The sequence below is a fragment of the Aedes albopictus genome, chromosome 3 (genome assembly GCF_035046485.1).
Source record: "Aedes albopictus strain Foshan chromosome 3, AalbF5, whole genome shotgun sequence".
Taxonomy (NCBI): domain Eukaryota; kingdom Metazoa; phylum Arthropoda; class Insecta; order Diptera; family Culicidae; genus Aedes; species Aedes albopictus.
The window spans coordinates 175,759,849-175,771,962 of record NC_085138.1 but is presented as its reverse complement, the minus strand read 5'-3'; the positions used below and the strand labels follow the sequence as shown (position 1 = coordinate 175,771,962).

At 42.5% G+C, this 12,114-nt stretch overlaps 1 protein-coding gene across 1 annotated transcript in view; it reads left to right on the top strand.

Moving 5' to 3' along the window:
* LOC109398937 (heparan-sulfate 6-O-sulfotransferase 2) overlaps nucleotides 1-12,114 on the top strand; it is a 69,854-nt gene that overhangs the window by 9,898 nt on the left and 47,842 nt on the right. The window contains exon 2 of the mRNA XM_019671395.3: nucleotides 620-865. Coding sequence (XP_019526940.2) covers nucleotides 620-865 — 246 coding nt within the window. The remainder of the gene's footprint in view (nucleotides 1-619; nucleotides 866-12,114) is intronic.

The following is a 12,114-nucleotide window of genomic DNA, read 5'->3' as shown; positions in this document are numbered from 1 at the left end:
TTGACCTTGGTGATCACGAAGCCCTCGTAGATGGAAGATACCTCCTGGACTGGATATTTCCACGTTGTCCATATCGGCGCTATTTGGGCCCTATTCACGATTCAGTTGCCGTTACCAGTGGGTACTATGGATCTGAACTACCTACGTCACAATGGTACAGGTTCAATTGCGTTACCTGTACTGTGACTTGCCAGCTGTGGCTCTTAAACTATGGCATATTCTCCAAATTCAATTCACAATAGTCATTTTCTACCCAAGTTGCACACTTGTCACAGAAGAGTCACGGCGGCGCAAGATTTTGTTGCGCAGAAGTCACTGTGACTTACTTTTAGCAAGCAAGTGTTTATCTGTTAGAAGTAAGTAACAGTGACTTTTGCGCAACGATAACTTGCACCGCTGTGACTTTTCTGTGACAAGTGTGTTACTTGGGAAGCTCCAGCCTTCTGTTAGAAAACAGTCTGTATTAGAAAAGTCATAGTAATACTATGTGACAATCCCTTAAAATGGTTAATAGCAGAAAAAAAATTATATCTCCATATTTTTCCTAGCACCACGTTGCGTATTGTTCCCTCACTTTACTCGCACTAATAATGAACTTTTTTTGCGTTTTTTTCTCCAGGTGTGCGCCCTCTCGCGGCGCGAAGTGATAAGCAACCAGGAACTTATCACCGGCTACGAACATGACAATCTGGGCAAACCGGTGCAGCAAAATTTGCTGGCCAATCCGGGGCTCAGCTACGAGGAGGTCCTCAACGATGACTTCCAGTTCGACATGAATGCCCACGATGTGATGGTGTTTTTGCACATCCAGAAAACAGGAGGAACCTCCTTCGGAAAGCATCTGGTGCGAGATCTGGACTTGAAGGTAAGCTAGGTCGAGGTTTAAGTATGAACACTAATTTTAAATGGGAATTTTGACTTAAATAACGCCAATCTAAACAGGTTTCATTCCAAATCTCAAAACTTTTGGCAAATCTGATTGTAAGCCCGCAATTTTTTAAAACTTCTACAAAAGTTGTGGAAATTTACAAAGATGTTTCAGCTCAAACGATTAAGGCACAAACATACAATGCAATAAATTTAATTGAGTGAGTACACTTTACCAGCATGACCAATTCCGTGGGTCAATCAAGCAACAAGTGCTATTAAATGACGGAAAATAAATTTTATGTCCCATTGACAAGTGGATCGACCGTGTTTGAGATGTGAGACATGTCATTATTTACTGCGGTTTAATTTTCGTTCGAATTGTTCAATGCGCACTGCGTGCTGGAACCACTTCATCGAACCTTGTTAGATGGAATTACACCCAGCAAGTAGCTCAATTTCATCACCATTCACCAGTAGGGGAACGAGTGCTGAAACCCAGGAAATAATTTTTAATCATGTCACACAAACCTAGTCGCAATTGAGAATTTAAAATTTTCTGCTCTCCGGATCCCGGTTACATCGACCGATTAGATTGGCGCCAGCGGACGAGGACTAGCAATGAAACGTGTTTTACGATTCCCACCGGTGCGGTGTGGTGAGCAGAAATGTTCGTGTCTTCCTCTTTCTGGCCGGGTGGAGTGAGAAAAATGAACCCATGGTTGGCACTGCTTAAATCCACTGGCCGATATAAATCATCGGTGAGAATTTAGGTCCATGACAAATATGTTACAATCGTCTCGAAAGTGGTGTAAAATGTGGAAACACTTGAGCCGGAATGGAAGCAAGACTAATTAATAAACAACATCAACCGGTGTCGGTGTCGTCGTAAATCTTTTGAGAATGATCTGTTTTGGAAATGCAAGATGAAATTTCGTAGGTGGGGGCAGCTTGCTATTTGTGTTCATTGCACTTGACAATGTTAAAAAGTTTCGTTTTTTATAAGGCATGACACTATGAAATACACAAAAATGCTTTGTCTGGAGAGTTGAATGTTTTTGTCTGTAAAATGGTAGATTATAACAAAAGATATAAAGTTTTCAAAATAATAAATGCATATGCACAGGAAAATTGATTTCTCTATTTGAAATAGCATTGCAGCTGAAAACATCTATCAATTGCTGTTTCTTCTAAAAATAAACAATACTCGAGCTGAATATCTTTCTAATGGATCTAATGATTAGCAAGTTTTTCGGTTATTCGGACTCTCGGTACACAGAAAAAAAATCTTGTGATATCACATCATTTTCGCTACACATCAGTCCACACTGGGCCAGATCATGAATTTAGGAGGAAAAACATGTTATGACCATGCAGATGTTGTTTTAGAGCATAGTTTCCCAAACTGTGGGTCGCGACCCCCCAGGGGGGTCGCCAGCCTTCATCCAGGGGTCGCGAAGGACATTCCGATATTTTACTGTAACAGACAACAAATGAGGAAATTTCCATGGTGGGTCGCGAAAAGTACGTCTGCTGGCAAAAGGGGGTCGCGCACCTGGAAGTTTGGGATATGGGCTATAATTTGATGCATTTTGAAATAAGGGTGGTCACGAAAAATATCAAAATATTTTTTTTTTTTACATTTTTCTATTTTTAAGTTCGATCAAAGCAATGTTCCAAAAAGTTTTTCATCAATCTATTTGGAGAAACTTTGCTGAAGACACCAAATTTGTAGGTCATTTGCATATTGAGCTAGAGCGATTTTTGAAAATTATTGTAGAGTATACCCAGGAATTCGTTTTTTTTCAAATTACTTTTTTGTATTAAATTCTACGCAGTTTGAGTCTTCTACAAAAGTTAAAATCTGAGAAATACAATTATTTTCAGACAATTTTTTTAAAAATCCATGAATGCGTCGATAAGATATGCTCATTTTTCTACAAAAAAACACGAAATTTTCGAATATCGTCTTCTTTGATTGGGTGAAAAGCGGGGATACAACTCCTGCAGGATTTGATAGAGGTAATCCTGAGGATCACACTGTGCATCGATGTTTTGGTGGATCGTGGTGGTATCATTGTGCAATATTGCATTGAATAATACTATTTTTTGACAATTTTATTCAGTGTATCGCTGTTTATTGTGCGGAACCAAACAAAGTAAATATACAGAACATACAGTATAGGTTTTTATCTTTATTGACGTTATAATATCTTATCACACATTCAGCTTGGATTTTCATAATCAGTTTCTCAGCTATTAAATGAGGATGATTTGAAGAACTTTTTAACAAACATGACTTCAGAAACTTCAATACACGTTTGACTTTTATATTATTTCAGTCAACACAACTTATACACTTTCTCAATTTCGCACATACCATTGTTCACACCTGTTTATATTTTATCCCAAGTATTCTACGATATTAAATAATTCATATTGCATACACATAATTGATAATTTTATTGACACTAGTTATTTATTTTGAGGAAAATTCTCAAAGCTGAAATTATTTTTTGAAAAGGTATTAAACATTTGAAATCAGTTTTTTGTGTGATACGAATAAAATAAGAATAGAATAAAGAAGCATTAAATAATTCAACTGTACAGTAGGGTGATTCATAACTTTTAAATCAATTTAAAGTTTAGTGAGAGCTAATAATTATCTTTTAAAGTGATTGAAGCTTACCAAGCTGGGAGAAGGGTCAGCTCCAGTCGGAATGTGGAACCATAGTGAAAAAGTAACAAAACTTTATTGAACTGTTTTCATATTCATTATGTTTGGTTTCGCACAATAAACTGTGATGTCTGTAACGAATGAACTTGAGCAGAGCAACCTACAGTGGCTTAAGCGCCACTTTCCAGCGGGAGAGACCACTGAGGCATGTATAATTACCCGACCGAGACCCTATCTGAGGGCGGTTAATAGAAGCTCAAACACACCCGAAATCATTCTCACAAACCCAAACGAAGTCAAAATCACCAAGAATTTTTCATTCACAAATTCGAACCTTCAATGAGAGGATAATGGCAGAAAACGCGGAGTGTTAAAAATACTCGTGAATCCGAAACCTTAAAGCATTAACGTGTTTCGTCACCGGGACAATCAAAGGGAACTGGGATTGCGCAAAATTACAATTATATTGTTCGATTTATGGCCTGTTCACTTTCTCGACATTAATGTTCCCTATGGTGACGTCACTCCTATCAAGGTTTCTGGGCTTACAACTAGGAAAAGATAAAAAGAATGGTCTGACCTTATTTCTTCGGTACCACGGCACTCGGTTTCAGCTTCGAATCGGCTTTACGGAGCATTCGGGAGGTCCTCCCGTGGGTGCAGGTATCGTGGCGGAGATTTCAGGACGATACTTTCTACTCGGGCATCCTATCACGAGCAGATAATCCACTTTACACACCAACGCCTAGGTGGCAGCACGGGTCGTTCGATGACGTGGATCCCGACTACTAGCGGCGTTTTCGTGGTGGCGGCGAAATCGAAATGGCGGTGTAGCGGTGACGAACGGTTGATGACGTATTAACAGCAGCGTGACATCAACGAATCACACCGGTGGTAGCTGCGACGAGAATTTTCCGGCTAGGCGAGCCCTACGTCAAACGGCCCCCTGATTGCACTAGGGTGAGCCAAATCGCCTGTTCCGTCCACCGAATACAAAGTTTAATCCACCTTTCGGGATTTTTGCCGGTCCAAACCAAAAACCCACGTTGAACAGTGGGTTTGATTCCTGTTGAACGATATAATTAATGCTCAACTTTTCTCCGAAAATCACCACGGTATGCCTTACCTTCCTCTGGCTCAACTGGGAGCACGCGGTTAAGCCGAGGGCACTTTTCCTCAGAATTTAAATTCTTCTGCTTAGCAGCCAACTACCTAATAGCCCTAAAACAACCTATTATTTAATTTATTTAGGCATATATAGTCACAAGTAGCCTTACTTTGCACTTCTAGGATGAATTCACACTTGTAATACTATTAGCACTTCTTTTGAGCAACAAGACTCACTTTGGGAAAATTGGCTTCTGATTAGCTCGACAACTAGCACGGAAATGATTTAAGGAACGCGAAGAGACATTGTTCTCACCGGTTTTTGTCCAACACAATTACCCTCACACACAATTTTGTGAAGAACGCATTTTTTTTAATATTGTCATCTCACTCAATCTTTAAGGTTCCTCATATTTGGCCTCTTTTCGCGTATACGAAATTCCCATATAAAATTTGGTACAGCGAAGGACAAACAGAGTTGGGTTTTCTAACTAGTTGGGATGCTAGAGTAATGAGATCTATGCGGAGCTCAAAATGATACTCAAAATAACACTCAGTGCTTCCTCTATCCGCCGCCAGTGCGCGCATAATTAAAATTGGAAGCTTTGCTCGTGACGTTCAAACCGTAGGGCCGTATGCCCCAAGTAGGAAAAATATGGATCGTTACATGTCTATATAAATGGTGGAATGGTCCAAAAGTGCACCAGAGGTATAACTAATTTTAACTGACTGCTGATGAAAACAGCATTAAGTGACTTGTTGATTTGTGTAACGAGTCTTGAAAATGGTCCAACAGCCGGACCGAAACGTCGGTGATAATAAATAATTAATCAATGTTATTTGTTTAACTGAAATTCGAAATTTCCAGAAAAACACCAATTATCCAGTTTAAACCTTTAATCAGAACCACACTAAGGACACAGGTTTTTACGTTTTTCTCAATCGAGTTCTGTTTCATTTTCATTTGTCTATAAATAAAAATCAATTTTACTCAAATTGGTTTTTATTTTGCTTCAAAATAGTTGATAGCAATTAATAAGGAGGAGAGTAATCAAATTTTGCTAATATGCTTTCACTTTTTCATTTCAGTATTTAATTTCTAAATAATATAGAGTTCTATTCGTTTCGGCAACATAAAGCGAAATTACTTTTGGCTTTTCATTTCAACCGTCTTAGACACATATGCTTGCGAATTTGAATCTGAATAAATTTTGCTTTTGAAGAAGGTGACTTTTAAGGCTCGTAAAATTCATCACTAGACAAACCGCTGCATCCACAAAACCCCACGCAACGATAAATCAGCGGCTCTTGAGAAATTAAAATATTCCCGAAATGCCCGAAACGCCTCGGGAATGTTCTGTACGCTCGAGTAGCGCTAAATTTCCTGGGTAGTAAATTCCTCCTCCTCTACTGAAGACGGCAAACCAAACGATTGGATGCTAAGTATTATGAAAACGCGATCACAAATACAATTCCGAGCGGATGATAAAGAGCGATTGCATTGCGGTGCTGCGGAGACAGTTCGGAGAAGCTTTCATCGTGCGACTACGCGGTGTGGGTAAAAATATACGTCCCTTGACGTATGCTTTGATAGGGTGACCATATTAGTAGGCTGCTGAATAATTATTCAATGAATAATTATAATTATTATCCTGATTAAACGTCACGATCACCAAGGCAATCATGGATTTTTTTTTCTCATCTGTGGAGCCTTTTAACCACTGCGTCCATTCTTTAGGAATATTGTAGTACGACCCATATTTAATTTGGTGCTAGTCAAGTATCCTGTCACAATTGAGCTGTGATGGACAATGGTTGATGTAACACCTGATCCCAACTAGGCACAACTCGTTTTATAAAGTTTATTACCCTGTTGGGATTACTTCTCCAAATATCCAAGGGCTCTTGAAACCCTTTACCAAATATCGCCAATCTGTGATGGTACAGCACTCCGCAGTTGCAGAGTAAATGCTCGGCAGTTTCGTTTTCCGTTTGATAGAAACGATACTCGGAGGATTGGATTTTTCCAATCTTACTTAGATGATATTTACTCGGGCAGTGGCCAGTCATCAGACCAGTAATTACCCTGAGATCTCTTTTGTTTAGATTCAGTATGGACCTGGCTTTTTCTGCACTGGGTTTTATGAACCTTTTTGCTTGCTTGGATGTATCCGTGGCATTCAAATTAGATTCTACCGTGGACATTTTCCAAGTTTTTAGTTTCATCCGAAGAGCACACTCAGGAACTCCACAGAAAGGTTCAGGGTCTACAAAGCTTGATGCCGCACCCTTACTTACCAATCAGGCTAAGGCCGGGGTGGCCTCTGCTGTACATAGTAGCCTCCTCCATTCCACTCGGTCCATGGCAGTTTGTCTCCAGTTCCGCACTCTGCGTAGGGTCCGCAGATCGTCCTCCACTTGGTCGACCCACCTAGCTCGCTGCGCTCCACGTCTTCTTGTACCGGTCGGATGACTCTCGAGAACCATTTTAGTCGGGTTGCTATCCGACATCCTGATGACATGACTCGCTCATGTTTCGTGCCCATAGAGGACGACCGGTCTAATCAGCGTTTTGTAGATAGTCAACTTCGTGTTACGACGAACTTTATTCGATCGTAGAGTTTTGCGGAGTCCAAAGTAGGCACGATTTCCTGCCACAATGCGCCTCTGAATTTCTCTGCTGGTGTCGTTATCGGCGATCACCAGCTACACGAATTCTTCAACCGCCTCGATTTCATCACCGTCGATATGAATTCGGGGTGGCGGGCGCGGTGATTCCTCCCTGGAGCCCTTTGCCATCATGTACTTTGTCTTCGACACATTAATGACTAATCCGATTGGCCTGGCTTCACTCTTTAGTCGGATGTACGTTTCCGCCATCGTCTTAAATTTACGAGCAATAATATCAATATCATCAGCGAAACCAAGCAGCTGAACAGACTTCGTGAAAATCGTACCACTCGTGTTAATCTCCGCTCTCTTTATTACACCTTCTAACGCAATGTTGAACAGCAAGCACGAAAGCCCATCACCTTGCCGTAACCCTCTGCGAGATTCGAAGGGACTCGAGAGTGTCCCTGATACTCGAACTACGCACATCACTCGATCCATCGTCGCCTTGATCAATCGTATGAGTTTATCCGGGAATCCGTATTCGTGCATAATCTGCCATAGCTGTTCTCGATCGATTGTATCATACGCCGTTTTGAAATCGATGGACAAGTGATGTGTGGGCACGTTGTATTCGCGGCATTTCTGCAACACCTGGCGGATGGCGAACATCTGATCCGTTGTAGCGCGTTCACCCATGAATCCAGCCTGGTATTGCCCCACGAACTCTCTTGCAATCGGTGATAGACGGCGGCATAAAATTTGAGAGAGTATCTTGTAGGCAGCGCTCAGTAGTGTGATCGCGCGATAGTTCCCGCAATCTAACTTGTCGCCCTTTTTGTAGATGGGACACACGGTACCTTCCATCCATTCCTCCGGTAATACTACCTCCACCCAATTCTTGGTAATGACCCAGTGTAGCGCTCTCACCAGTGCTTCCTCCACCGTATTTTAGAAGCTCGCTTGGTAGTTGATCTGCTCCAGCGGCTTTGTTGTTTTTCAACCGGCCAACCTCCTCCTCAATCTCTTGGAGGTCAGGGGCCGGAAGTACTGTGCACATACTCCTAAATCTGTTACCACGCCACCTTCGGTACTTGCAACGTCGCCATTGAGGTGCTCATCGTAATGCTGCCGCCACGTAAATTGAGGTGCTCATCGTAATGATGCCGCACCCTGTCTAGTTAAATTATCGGCGTTTTCATTTCCCAGAATTCCACAATGACCGGGCACCCAGTATGAAGTTACCTCGTTCCTACTGGCCAATTGCTTCAGAGAAAAAATGCATTCCCACACTAGCTTTGATTGACACGTGAAAGCTTTTAGCGCATTTAAAGCCGCCTCACTGTCCGAAAAAATTACAGATCTTGGCAAACCTTCGTCTTTTCAGACGAATGTTGGCACACTCCAGAATGGCTTGAACTTCCGCTTGAAATACAGTGGGACTGCATCCCATTGGTATAGCTTTACTGATACCGGGGCCAAAAACACCACCTCCAGTATTTTCTCCCATCTTGGACCCATCAGTATAAAATACAATAGAACCTGGACGTAAACTTGGTCGAATTTCTGGAGGAATCTCTAGAGGCATTTCTGATATAGTCCTTGGATGAATTTTTAGAGGAATCCCTGCAGCAATTCCCAGAGGAATCCCTGGAATAATTCCTGGAGGAATTTCTGAAGAAATTCCTGGAGAAATCCCAGGAAAAAATCCTGAAAAAATTGCAGATGGAATCCTTGGGGAAATCCTGAAGCAATTCTAAGTAGAGTTCGTGGAGGAACTCCTTGAGGAATCCCTGTAGCAGTTCCTGAAAAGAAACCCCAGGAAGAATCCCGGAAGCAATTCCTAGGGGCATTCCTAGGGCAATCCCTAAACAGTCCCTGGATGAATTACTGGATTGATTCCTGGAGGAGTTCCTGAAAGAATTCCAAGAGGAACTCCTGGAGGAATTCTAAAAAGTGTTCCTGGGAGAAACCTTGGAGGATATTTTTAAATAATCCCTGGAGTTGCTCCCGAAAGAAAAACAGAGAATATTCCCGGATGAATGCTTGAAGGAAAACTTGGAGGAATCCCGGAAGCAATCCCATGATGCATTCCTTAGGAAATCCCAGGATGCTTTCTTAACAAATTCCTGGAAGAATTTCTGTACGAAAAAAATATGAAAAGAAGGAAGCTATGGAACAATTCTTGAAGGAATTCGTCGATGCATCCTTGCAGAAGTATCGGTTTGATAATTGTGGATAAAATCCTCAATTATTATAATAGTTTATTTTTAAATATTTTTTTCTGGAACTCTAAATTGTTTATATTCTTTAAGTTGGCCCGAATTAAAAAAAAACTGGCTGCAAGGGGGGGGGGCACGGCCCCCCTGCCCTCTTCTGGCTACGCCCTTGTGCAGATACTACGGGGACAGCTTTGAGCATTTCGGCTGAAATGTTTCTATCTTCTGCAATAATGGAGCTTCTGTGTTGACGCGAGTAATACTTACGTCGAACCCTTGGCGAATCATGCTGCGGCTTCCAAAGTACTCGAACTAGCGTTTCAGCGGTCAGCCGGGTCGGTCAATAGCTGTCCAGATGTGTTTTTCACATCTTAGTCCAACTAAGTGAGGTGAGGCATCGTAGAGAGATGAATGTCGCCGGTATTTGCGGGTTTCTCGCCTTCGTCAGCTAGGAAGTTCACCCACGCTCTTTTGGCCCATCTACATGAGCGTTTCACTTCGTTCTCGAATAGCGCTGACGTGCTGCGGCTTTGGCTCCTCGTGTTTTCGTTCCCTCTTTCGCGGTTTTGGTGCTCCTTTGCTCCTCTATCTTCCTACAGGTATCATCTATGATCCACTCCATTAATCTTCTACGCTGCCACCTTCCAGAATATCCGCAACAAGGACCTTTTCAATCGGCGTATGTTAAACCGAAGCCGAATGTCTCCTGCTGCCGATGGTTCCTCGCTATGCGCAATCGGATCTCGCTGGTTAGTAGATGATGGTCGGACGCAGTATTGGCGTTACGTTTGTTCCGTACTTCAAGAAGGCTTTGTCTCCATTATCCGCTGATGCAGATATAGTCGATTTGATTTTCCGTGACGTCATCATGGGAATCCTATATCACTTTGTGCACTGGTCGATGGGGAAAGGGCGATTCCTCAATCACCATTGCTGCCACAAAAATCTGCAAACAGATCTCCATTCTCGCTCATTTCTCCGAGACAATGGCGTCCCATGGCGTGCTCATAGTCCAAGTTTTCGGAACTAAGCTTCGCGTTGATATCATTCATGAGGATCTTGATACATATCACCTGGAATCTTATCCACGACAGCATTCAGTTGACTGTACAAGTTCTTTTTATCTTGCATTTCGGCTGCATTGGTTTAATCGTGGTGAGGTTTCAAACCCGTGTTCTGAATCTGGCTACAATTATCCTCGGTTCCCACTTCATAAGAGCAGCGGTGACGGGGACTTAGTTCACCTCGTAGGCCAGAGTATAACATAATTTGGCCCGACCTTAATCTGTGTTCTCCAAAGTTCGGCCAACGGACTTCGCTCAGTCCAAGAATTTCAAGCTTCATACGGCATGCCTGATTTTTTTTTTAACTTAACCTAATTTACAGCTTTTTTACAACTGCACCTACGGTTTGTGCAGCGCCTAACATTATTCTAATTCTACTATATCGAACTGGTATTTGAGTTGCTTTCACTTTTCTACTCTGACCTTGATAGAATGATGAACACGTGGATGTTGATGTTTGGCTGCTGTTCCTTTTCCAGTATGGTTGAAGGTCCATTATGAGTTATCGTTTCACCGATATTCAATTATCCGGGTCCGTTACAGTTATGAGCTCGGAAGAGGGTCAACTGCCTCTCGGGTGGGTGGGGAGATTTTGGCTTGCAAGAGAGCCCCCGATGAAGGGCCAGCGTTCGAACCCAAGACCATCCGCTTATGAAGCGATCGTGGTCACACTAGCCCCTGCTGTTGGCTTGTTGTGCCAGTTCACCCTGCTGGGCTAGGGTTAGTACATTTCAAGTTCCAATTTATGTCCGTTGTTTCGCGCCAAAAGCTGTTACCGTTGAATCAGTTCGCAATCTTTCATTTTCAGTTTCTGTAACGGTTCTTGAATTTCTTTAACAGTAGGTTGTTTGCCCAAGATCCCCTATACATCGTGGTGTGGCTACCACCTCAAGTATAGCCTCCGGTGGAGGAGCATTTCATACTTAGCCTCTGGATGCCAGTACAGACGCTGTTTGAGACGCATCTCGTTGGTGAACAGACGTTCGAGACGTACCTCCTCAATCTAGCTGAAGTCAGAAAGGCAACAGTGCCCAACTGCCCATGCTGCTCTGCCAGCTAAGCACACAATTCTTAGCTGGCGGTCTTTGTCATCGATTGGTCCGTAGAAGCCGACCCACCATTTTGCAGCCCCCTTTTTTCAAAGGACTCATGCATTCTGTGAGGCTCTCCATGATTATAAATTTTGTTCCAAAAACAGTCTATCTTTGCTTTCAATCAACTGTTATTTAATTTGTGCATATGGTAGCCCTATTCTCAAGGAACACAGTACCTATGTCTTTTACCGTGCTTCCCGGTACCTGCTGGTGCACGGTTTCTTATCGAGAAGGAACAGCAGTTGAGCGGCCGTCGTCGTCGTCGTCGTCGTAGTCGTCCGTGCTGCTGGTCTTATGCTGAGATATAGGTACCAACGTTGCACTTAGGTCGAACGACGACGCGACACGGCAAGAAGCAGAGTGATCATGAACAAATGTGCATGTGCATCAAATTTAAATATTTTGAGTATTGGTACGTGATTCGTTTGCCAATGGTGACTTGGTCGTCTTCGTTATCGTCACCACTGAAGCCTCCT